The sequence below is a fragment of the Sorex araneus genome, chromosome 1, assembly GCF_027595985.1.
Source record: "Sorex araneus isolate mSorAra2 chromosome 1, mSorAra2.pri, whole genome shotgun sequence".
Lineage (NCBI taxonomy): Eukaryota > Metazoa > Chordata > Mammalia > Eulipotyphla > Soricidae > Sorex > Sorex araneus.
This window is the reverse complement of record NC_073302.1, coordinates 267859318-267875624: the sequence shown is the minus strand read 5'-3', so window position 1 is coordinate 267875624 and position 16307 is coordinate 267859318. Positions and strand designations below refer to the sequence as shown.

Here is a 16307-nt window from a genome sequence, read left to right as displayed (position 1 = left end):
ACCTTTCACTGCTAGATTGCTCCTTTAAGAAATAACAGTCTATTTTGTTGTCAGAAGCTTTTGTTGGTATCATTAAAACCTTTAAGAAATGATCTTTAAGTTTTGAGTCATTCTAAAGTCTTCCAGACAAAAGTGATGAATTTAAAAGTCACTTGGCTTTAAGAGAGAATGGGAAAATGAGCAATTCTTTTATATTACAAGACCATTTTCAATAGTATGTATTTTAATAAATGCAAATTCAAGCCTAAAAGTTTAAACTTTTCAAAAAGGAAATTTTTAAAAAAAAATTAGATGAGGGGCTGGAGCGATAGCACAGTGGGTAGGGCGTTTGCCTTGCACGTGGTCAACTCGGATTCGATTCCCAGCATCCCATATGGTCCCCCAAGCACCACTAGGAGTAATTCCTGAGTGCATGAACCAGGAGTAACCCCTGTGCATCACCGGGTGTAACCCAAAAAACAATAAATAAATAAATATATAAATACATAAATAAATAAAATTTAAAAAATAAAAAATTAAGATGAATAAAGAAAGGTTACTTTCATCAAGCGTGGTGGATATTAGATTGTGATAAAGAGCCAGAGGCTCAAATTCTCTCCTTATTTAGTCAGCTAAGATTCCTGAATCCTAATTGCTACCTAGTAAAGTGAATATACTAATAGATATCTGTTTACTTTATGTCTACTATCATATGAAATGCTGTTATTCATGATTAGTTCTAGCATCTGGCAGCATTCTCTATTGCTGACTAGTAAGTTAATGTGTTGTTGGGGGGACAATTTCTCCAGTTACTATTTGAGTCAGAAAACTGTTGAAGTTAATGTGAACTATAACCTTTCAATAGGGATTGATCCAAATCTTACTAAGCCAAAATACCAAATCTTAGTATTTTAAGAAATCAAAGTGGATGCCAGAGCAATAGTACAGTGGGTAGGGGACTTGTCTTGCATGTGATTGACCTAGGTTCGATCCCCCAGGATCCCATAAGACCCCCCAAGCACCATGGGAATAATTCCCGAGTCATACAAAGCCAGAAATAATCCCTGAGCAAGCTAGGTATAGCAACCCCCACCATATAAAGGAAAATGAAAGTGTTAAAATATCTTTAAAATCTCCTATGAAATTTAAGGTAGCACTGTAGCACTGTCCTCCCGTTGTTCATCGATTTGCTCGAGCGGGCACCAGTAATGTCTCCACTGTGAGACTTGTTACTGTTTTTGGCATATGAATATGCCACAGGTAGCTTGCCAGGCTCGACCGTGTGGGTGGAATACTCTCGGTAGCTTGCCGGGCTCTCTGAGAGGGGCAGAGGAATCGAACCCGGGTTGGCTGCGTGCAAGGCAAACACCCTACCCACTGTGAAATTTAAGGTACCAATGCAAAAAGAATGATTTCCCATATTTTTAACTCTGAAGGAAATTATAATGCAACACATGACCTATCATTGATGAAATAGCAAATTTGTATTACAATTACTGTAATTTTATACTTCAATATTTAACATGTAAATATAAGTATAGACAAACATAAATGTATTTATATAGTAACCTCACTTAACACTGTTGATAGGATTTCTGGAAACTGACTTTATTTTTTTTTTTTTTTGCTTTTTTTGGTCACACCCGGCGATGCACGAGGTTACTCCTGGCTTTGCACTCAGGAATCACCCCTGGCGTTGTTTAGGGGACCATATGGGATGCTGGGAACCGAACCCGAGTCGGCCGCGTGCAAGGCAAACACCCTACCCGCTGTGCTATCACTCCAGCCCCTGGAAACTGACTTTAAGTGAAATAATGTAGAATGAATGCTGATCCTCAAATGAAGAAAGTCCTTTAGTTCAAAATTTTTTCTCATTGAGGTTATAATGAAAAGATTTAAGGACCTTCTGTGTAAGTGTCTACCAGAAAATATGAAATTTATTGGTATGTCAAATTTAAGAGCTAACTTTTTACGATTTTTATATTTCATCCCAATAAACAGTATCCCTCAGGTAGGTGATAAAGAACATGCATATTTCATTATTCTTCTTCATGTTCACTCATCTAACTATTCACAAGTAAGGAAAAAGTTGGTAATTTCCCCCCCCCCGCCGACCAACAAATCACTGAGTATTCTACATCCAGATTTTCTCACTTAGCAATCCTAAATTAACTGAAAACCTCTAATTCATTCTTGGAAATGATTATACAACACCCCGTGGTGTAGGCTGTACTGTAATTTATGCAACCAATCCCTTGCTGTTTCAGTGGGCGATCATTTTGTTTCCAGTTCCTTTCTCCAGCACCTACCACGAGAAACTATGCCTCAGGTACACCTCCTAGTGCACATATTCTAAAAATGTTTTCCTTAATTATAGTGTTGTTATGTCGAAGCTTATGACTATGCAATCACTCATTATTAACATTTTTATTACCCTGCTTTGTGGCTTTTAATCTCCTGTCCACTCTATCTAAATATTATAACATTCCTGCACTTTTTTTTTCTACGTCTGATCAGGTATTTTATTTTTATATCCATAGGGATTTTTTTATTAATTACAATATTTTACTTATCAATGCAAGTACTTAAGAATAATCTATAATATTTTCTACCATAAAGTCTAAATTCCCTTTTTATTTTTATTTATTTATTTATTTATTTTTTTGAAGTAACAGATTTTATTTAGAGGTTTCTGAGGGAAGGAGGGAGGGATAAGTGGAAAAGAAAAAACAGTAGGAGTAACGCGCTCAAGAGAGAACTCGGGCTTCTCCAAGGGTGGAGGAAGCTCTACACACATCCTAGCACTGGACACGAAAGTATGAGAGTACACATCTCAAGGGGGGAGATGCGGGCGACACATGTGCTTGGGCACCACATGTGCTCGGTCACGTGGGCACAAGCAGCACATGGGCTCAGGCAGCATATGCACCTAAATTCCCTTTTTAGGATAAACCACACTTTTATACTTTCAAAGGACAATTCATATTTTTCTTTTAAAATTTTCTTAATTCTCTCACATTCTTATTCTACTATGTATTTTTAGGATTTATCTATTTCATGTTAATTTTAAAATGTACTCACATAGAATTATTCATGCTATTATTTTTCCCCCCACAGAGCACCTAGTCCATCTCTTTCTTTTCCAATCTTACTTTATCAACATACAATAAGTGTATTATTTTTTTTAATAGAGAAATAGAACTGGCTTGGTTTAAGGACGATAGGAGAGAATTTTATTTTCCTTCCAGAGCACCTTAGTCTTCTCAGCTTTTGAGATATGGATAAGATTTTGATCAGACCCAAAAGAAGAGAGAGAATAAGAGGGAATGTGCCTGCCACAGAGGCAGGGGGCGGATGAGGTGGGGGTGGCAGGAAGGGATACTGGGATCATCGGTGGTGGAAAATGGGCACTGGTGGAGGGATGGGTACTTGATCATTGTATGACTGAAACGTAATCACAAAAGTATGCAAGTCTGTATCTGCTGGTGATTCACTAAAAATAGTAATAAAAAATAAAAATATTTTATTGCATTTCAAAAAAAAAAGATTTTGTTCAGTTTTTCTTTGAATTGAGGGTGTGTGGGAAGAATTACCTACTCTAAAGGCCGCACTCCGCCACCAATCTGTTCTGGGCTTGCTCAGATTTCTCACGTCGCTGCCTCTAGTCTTTCATTCAGGCCAGGGGACAGAATTCCCCGAATCTGGCGGTCACTTCCAAATTGGTCTCTATCAGTTTCTCCTTCGGTATGTGGCACGCCAGTCACTAGCTGGCAAGTGCAGTCTGTTCTTCTTGTGGCTCGCGTGTGTCAGAAGCCATGTTCTGGGACTCGGAAATTAGCTGCTAAGACGTCGTTAAGCTTTGGCCCGGTTTCTTAAGTTTCTTCGATGCTTACTCTGGAGGAGGCCAGTTGTGACAACCTGAAACTGCCATGTTGAAGCAAAGCCTAGGACAGGGCATGGAGCGGTCAGGTGGCAAAACAGTGTGGTCTGCTTCCAAACACGCCTGAAGGGTTCAACTAGCCCCTTTCTCGAAAGGCAAGGAGAGTCGCTTGAGCCGACCCATCTTCAGAGCTGCGACAAATAACAGTTTGAAGTTTTACGTTTGTGTGGCTGTGTTATAAAAGTACTTGTGGACCGTCACACCAGCTTCCCCAAGGCGCAGCTGTCTGCGAGACCGTGTGGTTATGAAGCTGCCGATCACCAGAAACTGACAGAAAGGAAAAATAAAATACATCGGCCTTTGTCCCTCGACCCCCTTTATTTCTTTCATTTTCTACTTCGCCCAAATAAAACAGCAAGACTGAATGATCTATTTAGGAGTTTATGTTGACTACCTAATCTTAAGATATTAAAATACTTAGTACGAGTGTGGCATGGTTGTGTCCAACTAGTGAGTATGACAGCTCTGTTTTGTCTTTATTCTTTTCTATTTGAACTTTGAAACCTTTACTTATACAGTGTAACTGGTCTTCACAGGCTGAAATACGTATTTTACATATTAAATTGTCAGCTATTTTTAAGCTTTTTTAATTTTGTGGTGCTAGTTCCAATACAAAATTAAATGTAAAATAGAGACAGGACGTTGATGATATTTTATTAATTCACGCAGATGATCCAGGATATGCATTACTTTTTCAGATTATGAAATAAAATCATAAAGGTAAATATAATAAAAAAAATATATGTTAGTGGAATTTGGATTAAGAATCTGGACTGAAGGAGCCCTACTCAACTGTAGGGCTCTTGCCTTGTATGTAATGAGGCCCTGGGTTTAATTTCTGGTATAAAAAACAAAAGCAGCAGCAGACTACGGGATGAGATATGTCAATCAAGAGACAACTCACTGTAGCGTATATGGGTTTAAGTAGCAGTTAAGTAAACACTGGCGCACAGAGAACTGTTCTGCATACTGTTCCACAGACTGGCAGTTATCATCAAAGCGAGTCAACCAGTTATCATCAAAGTGAGTAAACCCGTGTCTTCAGCCTTTCTACATCTGTGGACCAGCACCCTGGACCAGATGTTGAAGACGATTGATTTAACTGTCAAGGTATTTGGTAAGGTGGCTAGGTTCCTCGTGAGCTGTTAGTCCTAATACTGTATCCTAACTGGGCTAGTAGATGTAAAAGTGTATCTTGATACCTAAAATATTCCTCAAAATGTATTCCTAAAAGTGAGTATTTAAGATGACTCCAAATTTATTTAAGATTATAAATAGTGGCAGATGGTTTTAAAAAAGTCTTACTACTGATTGAAAACTTATTTCAAAACATGTATAAAAAGATCATGAAAAAATCATTAAAAATTATCTTCATGATAGCTTTACTATGCACTTCGCCCTTAACCTGTATGCCTTGAATTAAATAGGAAAGGTTTGTAAGGAGGGATGAGTTTTAGCAGTAAGTGAAAGAAATGGGTTTTAGCAGCTTCAACTTACTTAATTTGGCACCACCGTTATTTTAATCCTTAGACATATAACTTTATTAAAACATATTACAGTGAATACAGTTCATGAGATATAAAGCTGAACAGGAAATTTAATCAAACTGAAAATGGTCTTTATTTGCTTCAATCATAAGTAAACAAAAGAAACAATAGCAAGAAAGAGATGAGCTCTGATTCATCAATCTGCCACATTAAAATTCAGGCTGCTTATAGAAAATTGATTCTTAGAAATAAGAATGATGGAAGTATCCATAAATTGAAATTTTTAGAAGTGCTCACTTCAAATATAATACAAAATAGCAAAGGTATCATTTGTAAATGAATTTTTTAGGCATTATAAGATAATTATAACCAATGGATATCATTATAAACTTGCATCTTATAAAGACAGTGACATTGGTCGGATGGGTAGATTAAAAAGAAGTTTCAGAAAATAGTTAATAGGGGCCGGAGAGACAGTAGAGTGGGTAGGGCAGTTGCCCTGCATGCAACTGACCCGAATCCCATATGGTCACTGAGCACCGCCAGGAGAGACCCTAGTGCGGAGCCAGGAATAAGCCCTGAGAATCACCTACTGTGGAGCCTGCCCATTCCCCCTCCAAAAAAAAGGTTAATAGTTCCTGAAACAAAAACCTGAATACCAACCATATACTATTAATGAAAATTCTGATTTTCTCACACTAGAACTAGACTACTCACATATGAGTACTTTCTCAATAAAATAACTTTGTTTCAAATGAAGGAAGTTATCATGAACTAATTACTATTCATGCTTCTTTAGTTAGCAAAGTTCTTGGAAGAGAAAGATATCTCACCATTTACTCATGAAACTTAACGGCTTTATTAAGTACGGCTAATTAATGCCCTGAAAAGTACTGCTAACATTTCTTTTAAAAAGAAAGCAAGCTGAAATTGCAACAGCAAAATAGCTACATAGAGCTTAGCTACAAAAGTCTGACCTGCTATGGACTTCATAAGTATATAAGCAGATAGTACTTATGAAAACACTAAATCCCATTTACAAAACTCTCATGTATATAACATAGTACAAATATGTAATAATTAGACTATATTAATGCTTAGTAATAAACTCTAAGCAAAGTGAAATATAGGCCCTACTTTCTAGTGAAATATAAGCCTACTTTCTAGAACCAGAATCTAAACTTTACTTTAAAAAAACTAAAGGTTTGAAAAAGAAAACTGTGAAATGCCAGGAGTCTCATAATTTCATTAAAACTGGCACTTCAGGAAGAGATACGTCTTTCTTAAAGGTAAAAAATTACATATTAAATTTGTAAAATTAGTCACACCACATTATCTCCCAAGAACTAGCAGACTAAGTAAGCAAAATAAGAATTAACTCAACCATGTACTTGTGGGAATTAGAATTATACCTCTGGATGCTTTTGATAGGTGAAACTGTGAAATCAGTTTGATTAATTGAGACACATTTAATTTGAAAATTAAAAACTAAACACAGGTTAGAATTGGCTTTTTAAAAAATTGTTTAAGTCCACTAAACTTTATTAGAAAAATTTACTACCTCACTAGTTTCAGGTAGTTTACATGAAGTGAGTAATAGAAGTAAAAATAAAGTCAATGCTGTACTTTGGCAATTAGGTTACAGATATAGATGGATGTATACTGCCACCATGTGGTGGGGAAATTAAGAGCACTTAGGAAAGGAAAAAAGGAAAAAGCCTGAGTGAAATGTAAAGTTTATTTTCAAAATTGCCAGTCTCAAAACTCAGAGGCATCCTTAGCTAACAAAATCTCAGCTTATGCTTTTAATCCACGATAGAGTTGTCATGTTTAAGGCATCAACATTTGCTGCAGTTTCTTAGGTTCCAATTAACGTGCAACTTGTTTCATGCCCTAGCAGTGCCGTACCTGTCCCGAGCCGGTTCCTCTCACCAGTCAACTCTAACGTTATCTGCATCATGATTTTTTTTTAAAGTAAAACTGTATGTTTCCCTGATATGGTATTACTTTGGCATATTCTAATCCTTATTTATTTTCAGAAAACTTAGCTCCTCAAATATCAGATTTTAGTTTCTAACCTCTCAATTTTTTAAAATTATTATTTTTTCTTGTTGGGTCACACCTGGCGATGCTCAGGGGTTACTTCTGGCTCTGCACTCAGGAATTACTCCTGGCGGTGCTTGGGGGACCATATGGGATGCCAGGGATCAAACTCGGGTCAGCCACATGCAAGGCAATTGCCTTCCCTGCTGTATGATTGCTCTGGCCCCTAACTTCTGAATTTTATGACTTGACTGCAAAAACCAAAGCCATAATGTGTTTTGCCACTAAATTTTTTTCAATTAGTAATGTCAGTACAAAGCCAAACTTGTTGAGAAGAAGAGTCTCTGATGAAACTAAGATCCTTTCAGTCACTTTGAAAGCGACTTCAAAGTTAAATTTTCTACAAGTATACACTGGAGTTCCTCTTCTTCACTTGAAAACAAAATTGTAAGGTGGTTTTCCCCAGTAATGACCATTTATGTCCCCATATAATCACTGCTATTGCAGATTTAACTGTAAATGCTGGACAAAAATATAAATCAATTACCGTAAGGTACAGGAAAATGAAGAAGGTCAGATTCACTGACCGTGTGTGTGTGTGTGTGTGTGTGTGTGTGTGTGTGTGCGCGCGCGCGCGCAGCTTGACAACTTTTAGCATGATGGCTGGCCAACTTTGTGCCAAAGTAGATGGACAGAGATACAATAGAAAAATCTTGTCCCAGTCTTTCTGACTTGGACAAGCAGAGGCCAGGCTGTTGGCTCACTTGGGTCTAGAGCAAGGAGTGACTGCACAGGACACCAGGCAGGGGTGTCCTTCTGTGAACACTCTTCAGTCCACACCTCCTGACCCTAACAACGGACACCCAAAGACACCAACCAAAGCCTTCTGCTCACAACAGGACTGAGACCTGAGCTTCCGTGCGAGAGACAGAGTCCGCAGTTTGTTACTGTTTGCTCAGGAGGCCCCGGGACCCCACCAGCCAGTCTCGGCCCACCAGGGCTCGTGTGACCTACTCAGGCTTGTGGTCAGGAGAGCACTGGGATCTCCTGGTGCTCAGGGGCTTCCCGGGCCGCACCCACTGCTGTCTGGGAGGCCACGGGGTGCTGAATGGGTGCAGGTGGGCCGCGTGCAAGGCACATGCCGTGGCCTCTGCACCTCCTCGGGCCCCAGAGCATGCAGTTTGAGTACAGTCGAGTTAACTCTTTCTTAGTTCTCTTCCAGCCTTTCTTCCGTCCTTCACTTTTTGGAGGAGGGGGCGTGGGGACATGCCTGGTGGTAACCAAGGCTTACTCCTGGTTCTGTAACCAGGGGCCATTCCTGTTGGGCTTGCGGGACCATCTGGGGTGCGGCTGTTTCTCACACTGAGCCAGGTTTTTGTGAAAAGATCATATATGATTCCAACTTCATGGACTGGAGAGGCAGTTCGAAAGGCTGGAGGACAGGCCTGGCGTGCAGGACGTCTTGGCAACACATGGTACTCTGAGCGCTGCCGGGAGACTCCTGAGCACTGAACTGGAAGTAGCCCTAAAGCACTAATTGAGCGTGGCCTCCAAAACAAAAACAAACCGCCCCAAAGAACTTTAGCAACTGAGATTATTTCTCCATTGTAGCACTGTCATCCTATTGTTTGCTCGAGAGGGCACCAGTAACGTCTCCACTGTGAGAGTTGTTGTTACTGTTTTTGGCATACCGAACATGCCATGGGGAGCTTGCCAGGCTCTGCCGTGCAGGTGGGATACTCTCGGTAGCTTGCCGGGCTCTCTGAGAGGGATGGAGGAATCGAACCCGCGCTGGCTGCGTGCAAGGCAAACAATGTGCTTTTGCTCCAGTCCATTTTTTCATTACGGTAACAAAATAATGAATGTTATTTAAGTCATCATGTGAGAGATGAATTCTTTAAAACTCATCAAGAGATTTTCAAGGGCTGAAGAGATAGTACAGTGCGTGGGGTAATCTTGCCTTGCATGTGACTGATCCGGGTTCAATCCCTAATACTCCACACGGTCCCCTGAGCCCCGTCAGGAAAGACCCCTGAGCACAGAAGCAGGAGTAAACTCTGAGCACAGACAAGCGTGGCCCTCAAAGCAAAAGAAATATGGGAGGGAGGGAGGGAAGGGAGTTTGTCAGAAGCAATTCAAATCACAAATGCCTCTGAGTTCTAGTCCTCCCCCGCAATGTCAGAACAAAAGATGCATGTATTCCCACCTACTCCGCAAACACAGGTGCTTCCCTTCATCTCGTCCCCTGGAACACAAACAGCGCTGGGCCGCCGACAGCACAGTCCACGCTGTGGCAGACAAGAGGAATGTCCCTCTCCTGCTGCCACCATCATGAGATTTCTCCGGACATTAGCTGTGACGTCTCCAGTCAAAACCAAGCCCTCCCACCTTCCACGTCTCTGGTCTTCTACCCTGAGACTTCTCTTACTCAGCAGAGTTCCGTAGGAAGAGCTGTCACTCTTCCCTCTCGCCTTCCTTTCTCCCCAGGCATGCACCCCCACTCTGACCCCGTCTCTCTACGAGAACCATTCCCCCGGACTCTCCTCTTCTGTCTCCCTGAACAGGTTCTCGATGACCCTGGTCAACTCAAAGTCAACTTCCCCTCTTTCTGATTAGACACCTAGGGGCAGCGTTGGAAACAAATGCTGGATCACTTTCCCCCATGACAAACCCTTTCCCCCTTGTTTTAAAGACAGGAGGTTCTCTTGGTGCCCTTGGATCACTGGTAACTCCCCCCCATCTGTTCTGCCCTGGTTCTCTTCTCTACACTCACTCTGCTCTGGTGACTTCATCCTCCCATTTAAACAGTTTCTGGATGCTGAGGCCTCCACTCCCAAAAGCGTCACTTCTGAGATCTGAATCTAAGAGTATCTCTAGAGGGGCTGGAGCGATAGCACAGCGGGTAGGGCGTTTGCTTTGCACGCGGCCGACTGGGTTTGAGTCCCAGCATCCCATATGGTCCCCTGAGCACCGCCAGGGGTAATTTCTGAGTGTAGAGCCAGGAGTGTCCCCTGAGCATCGCCGGGTATGACCCAAAAAAGCCAAAAAGAAAAGAAAAGAAAAAGAGTATCTCTAGAAAGATATCTCACCGTGCTGAAAGGCCTCATGCCGAGAGCCCAAGTTCTCTCTGGGCCCTCCGCCTGCCTCTCCCACAGCTGCCGGAGATGGATGACCCCGGGGCAGTGTCTTCCAGCCAGGGGCCCACATGTGAAAATCCCATAAAGGGTGGGGCCGGGGGGACATGGCACATGAGGAGGCGGCAGCCAACACAACCCCATTGGATGGGGAGCCACCGGGAGGGAACAGGTCAGAGGGGCCAAGGTTGGGGAACAGCGGGGAGGCCCTGGGCGAGAGCACAGATGCTGCTGGCGATGCCGTGTTTAGCGCCCTGGGATGAAGGCGTTTCTGAGCTGGAGGGAGCTGCAAGAGGCGTGAGAAGGGAAGCTGCAGCCCCGTCCTCTGACACCTGCACAGGAGTCCCCGAGCTGGAGGGGGGACCCGCCTGCCTCTGAGGCCACCTGCTCACACCTCCTCCTGCTGCTGCAGTGACCGTCCCCTCCCGCTGCTGTCTGAGGCTCAGCCTTCCCGACTTCCCTGATTTCAAGAGACACAAACCCAGCCCTCCAGACTGCTCCGCCCAAATACCGGGAATTAAACCCCCTTTCGGTCAGTCTTTCGTTCCTGTCTCTCCATCCTACTCATGAGGAAAATGAATGGCTCTTCTTGAAATTTTTGTGTTTACAACTTTCACTGGAGTGGAGCGATACCACAGCAGTTTGGGCGTTTGCCTTGCACACGGCCGACCTGGGTTCAATTCCTCTGTCCCTCTCGGAGAGCCCAGCAAGCTACTGAGAACATCCCATCCCCATGGCAAAGCCTGGCAAGCTACCTGTGGCGTATTTGATATGCCAAAAACAGTAACAAGTCTCACAATGGAACGTTACTGGTGCCCGCTCGAGCAAATCAATGAGCAACAGGACGACTGTGCTATAGTGCAACTTTCATTGATTTTTTTTTATTCCCCCTCCCTCCTTCCCTTCCTTGTGACTGATGGAGGTTTGGGGCACACACACGTCAGTGGGGGTGATCACTGGGGTTGCGAACCAAGTTGTGGTGCTGGCGCGCACCAGGTGCTCCCTGAGGATTGAGCTCATCTGGTTCTGCTCACTGGGGTCACGCTTCTGAGACCTGGCGCTCCCCCAGCTTAGTTTGGTCCTCACTGGGCGCTGCACCCCTTTTTCCATAGTGCTCACACACACCCGGCTGTGGCGTGGGTGGAATTCCCTGGCAGCACTGGGGAGCACAGACGGCAGAGCTGCCGGGACGGTGCTTGGTACACGTGGGATGCTGTGGGTTTACACCTGGAACCATGACTGAGGCCATTGCACTGTTCCCCTGACACCCCTACATTCTGCACTCAGGAATCACTCCTGGCTGTTCAAGAGACCGTGTGGGCTGGTGGAATCAAACCCGGGTCAGCCACGTGCAAGGTAAATGCCCTCCCTGCTCTACTGTCATTCTGGCCCCCTCAGGGACGAAGCTTTAGGATCACTGTAGCACTGTCATCCCGTTGCTCATCGATTTGCTCGAGTGGGCACCAGTAACATCTCCATTGTGAGACCCGTTACTGTTTTGGCATATCGAATACGCCACAGTTAGCTTGTCAGGCTCTGCCGTGTGGGTGGGATACTCTCAGAAGCTTGCTGGGCTCTCTGAGAGGGATGGAGGAATTGAACCCGGGTCAGCTGTGTGCAAGGCAAACACCCTACCCACTGTGCTATCGCTCTAGGCATCTTTAGGATAATCTGGCTTAATCTGCCAACTGCTAATGGAGATGCAGGGGTCATCATTTCCTCACTCTATTTTTTCTGCAATGATTTTACTTTTATATTCTGTACCTTGAACAAGTCTCGAGTTCCTTAGCAAAAACTCCTGATGCCACTTCACATCATGATCAAATTTCATACAAACCTCTGTGAGGCGTTTCAGCTGCTCCTTGTTTTCACTTAATTCTTCTGAGAGTTCATTCTTTTTCATCTGTAGTTCGGAGACTTCCTTTCTTAATGGATTCACAAGTTCATAAAACCGGAGCTTTAAAACAAAGTCAAGAAGCACCCTTGAAATCCAAATTATAGTTAAAATGTGATCATCTGTAATTGTCTTATAAGAAACAAAAGAAAAAATATTAAGGTAATAAAAGGGAAACTTAAAGAGATTCAGTTTTATTTGTATAAAACCAAACGTCATTAACTGAAACCTTAAAGTCCCATGAAGGTCCTTTAAGGCAGATCATCTCTCTCTCCCCGTGCCTGGAAGTCTTTCTTCTACCAGTCGTCGTCCATTTACTACTTAGACTTTTTCTACTACTTCTGCCCTTTCTAAACCCTCTCCCTGTTATTTACCAAAGACATCCTGTGTCCAAGAACTGTGTTCCTGTTGGCTTCTGATGAAAAACTCTCCCAACACATAATGCGTGATTCATGCTCTCCCTCTCTTCACACCTGACACCTAAGCATCATCCTCTCGGAGGGCCAGAGATTGGGCACAGTCATTGCACGTAGCCGACCAGGGCCTGATCCCCCAGCATTCCATATGGTGCCCGCCAGGAGTGATCCCTGAGAGCAGAGCTAGGAGTGAGTCCTGAGCATGGCTGGGTGTGGCCCCCGAAGAAACAAACACACACACAAATAAGCGAATGCTCAATATCATCCTGGTCCCCTACCCTAGTTTAAGAGAGCAGCCCACATCGGATGGTCGTCCCTCTTCCTTACATCTGCTTTTACCTCCACAGCCTTGAGGGCAAACATTCCACACGATTTATTGTCCGGATTTTTCCACTAAGATCTAAGCCTGGAGTTCACAGCAGGAAGTTTTGTTTCGTGTGCAAATGACTCTACCTCCAATGCCAAATTATGCGATAAGACTATGTCCTAGGTTATGGGGGAAGTTGGGGGAAGTAATTATCATGTCTCTTACAACTCTGTTCAAACTTCTCTCTCCATTAATAGTTCTCTTAGGGGAGTCTGCCTGCCCAAAGACGGTAAAATGTTCCACCTGACCAGCTCCCATACAACAAAAAGGTGGGAGTCAGGTAAGTGTGGACACCCAGACCACAAATGTCAACTCCATTGTAAATACTTTCCCTTAGATATAATAAATTAAAAACAAACAATAACTAAACTTGAAAAAAAAAAGCCACCGACATGGTAAGAGAGAGTAATTAGGGGCCACTTATTATCCAGGTCTATGACCTGAGACTTCTCAGTGTCTTAGTATCGCAAGAGGACCATGTCTGGGAACAGGCAAGTCCTCAGGCCGGTCTGCACGACAATGAATCTGTGTATCATTAACTAGTTTGAATAATACCTCCTGAAAACAAAAGATACAGCAAGGAAAATTATACTGGAAAACAAAAACATATAGAACTGCCCCTAACAATAAATTTGATAACTACTGTTGATAAAGACAGCACTTGAAATATGTTCTGGATAGTTCACTGTAAGCAGGAAAAAAATACATCTGAAACATTTAAGTAAGACGCAGACAAAAAGGCAACATCTTTTTCTTTCTTTCTTTTTTTTTTTAATTATCTACAAGAACTTATTCAAATGAGAATTGAGGAGTTTAAATACTTATTAAGAGTCAATTCTTACCTGGTCATAATAGGATATTACTAATCCTTTACTAATCATTTCTAATCATTTCACAATAAAAAAAAAATTCAAATCTCAGGGTGAAATGACGTTCAGATACACAAGCCTGCAGTTCTCAATGTATGGTATCAGGAACCCTTATCCTTGCCTGCCTCTCTAAAGCTTCTCAGGGAATTTTTAAGATCAGAACTATTTTCTGAGCAATACTAAAATTTTTTGCCTGTTTGTTCGCATCCTTTTATGCCTATTCAGTGACTTTGCCAATGGCTATATGCCTCATTTGTTCACCCGAAGTCTAATGGATTGTGTACTATGTACACAATGTCTCATTTCAAAATGTTCAATTTTGTTCAAAATGTCTCATTTAATTTCCAATAAGGCAAATGTTATTAGAAATACTTCATCAAAACAAAAGCTCTTTGGAGTCCCTCTGTAATTTTTAAGAGTGTAAAGGGATGCTGATAAGAATAACAAAAAATCTGAGACCACTGTTAAAGATCAACCCTCTGTGCAGATTTGTGTAACTAACACTGCAATCAAGATCCTCAACCACAGCCACAAAGATCTTCCTCATCTTACCCCTTTATAATCACACCAAACTCTCCTTTCTAATATCAGGCAACCGTTCATCTGTCGCTTATAATTTTCCACTTTGAGAATGTTACAAAGCACAGTTTATAAGATATGCTCCATAGCCAAGACCACTCAGATCTGGTGAAGTGAGCCCTGTGTGCTAACTTCAAATTAAGGTCACACAGCAAGTTATTAATTAGGTCGTTAAAAATTATGTCACTACGTAAATATCAAATTTCAGCCTGAAAATACATGCCTGAAAATACATGATTTTTGCTTTGTTCTTTTTGGGGCCACACCTGGCAGCCTGTCATCAGGGCTGCTATCACTACTGGTGGAGTCAGAGGAACAATGGGTGGCCAGGGACAGAACCCGGTTAGTCACTTGTAAGACAAGCACCTTGCCCACGGAACTCTCTCTCTGCCCCCCAAAACATATGCATCTGAAAAAAAAACAAACTGAGATAAGACACTTACAGATACATATTCAGGAATAGAGAGGAGATCTTCAGAAAAGCTTTTTAGTTTTATATATTGTTCTTCTGTCAACTCAAATTCACGTAGGTTTCGACGAATATCTCCAGCTTTCTCTCTTAGCTGATGATTTGTCTCTTCTAATTGTTTCTGCCTCAATAAAATCGTTTCCATTTCTTGTTTCATTAGTTCTTGATATTTCCTATATAAGGCAAGAATTTATGGCAGGTTTTAAAAAAAAATCTTTGAAATTTCATTTTTTCAGTTACCTTTTAATAGTACTGCAAAGTATGAGATTCACACAGAGTATCAGGAAAAGATTCAAAATGGCTTAAAAAATTCAAATGATAAAAATCACACATTTCTCTGTTTAAAATTTAAGTCTTACATATGTGTTTTGGACTTGACTTACTAAAAGTGGTTTTAATTATTTTTACTTAGATACTTCCACATATGCATACCTCAAGATAGCAACATCAAACTGTAATAAGGTTTTCATTCACCGGTGAGTTAAAGAAAGCAGTAATCAACACATCATCACCGTTCCCAGAAAAAACCATTTTTACAAAGAAAGAAAACCAGGGGTTTTATTGGAGGACGGAGCTCAAGAGGCAGAGTTCAGGCTTCCCGGGGGGGGGGGGGACCCTCCCTGAGTCCTGCTTGGGGGCGGCTCCCACACAACAAACCCTAAACAGCCTAAAAAAAAAATAGAAAGAAAAAGAAAAATGGCCAAAATCCATGTAGTGAACATTAGTATCATTAAGTACCTACCCAAAGTTTTTTTTTTTGGGGGGGGACAGGGGTGAGGAAGAGGGGGGTGTGTGTGTGTGTGTGTGTATTGAGAGGGGCACTATAGTCAGGGGCTGTTCCTGGCTCTGTGTGCAGGAGTGACCTTCTGGAACTGCAGCCGATGCCAGGGATGAGACCAGGCCTAGTCGCAGGCAAGCAAGTGCCTTAACCTCAGGGCTGTCTTTCGGGCCCTACCCAAAGACTCCAAACAGGAAGGAATGATCTGACTTGCGCCCCCTCCGTTCTATGGTCACTTCAACATATAAACAGGCTATCTCTCATCTAACACAAACGAGCAGGGGCTGGGGGGTAATTCAAAATATCACTGGAGTGCCATTCTAGTTCAATCCCTGCATTTCGTGGCTTCCTG

The 16307-nt window shown here is 42.2% G+C and overlaps 1 protein-coding gene across 1 annotated transcript in view; it reads right to left on the bottom strand.

The window, feature by feature from the left end:
* The window catches only part of PIBF1 (progesterone immunomodulatory binding factor 1), a 187499-nt gene that overhangs the window by 163964 nt on the left and 7228 nt on the right, over positions 1-16307 (bottom strand). The window contains exons 4-5 of the mRNA XM_004604006.2: positions 15152-15350; positions 12421-12540 (exon numbers count right to left, since the gene is read on the bottom strand). Of these exons, the coding sequence (XP_004604063.1) occupies positions 12421-12540; positions 15152-15350 (319 nt within the window). The remainder of the gene's footprint in view (positions 1-12420; positions 12541-15151; positions 15351-16307) is intronic.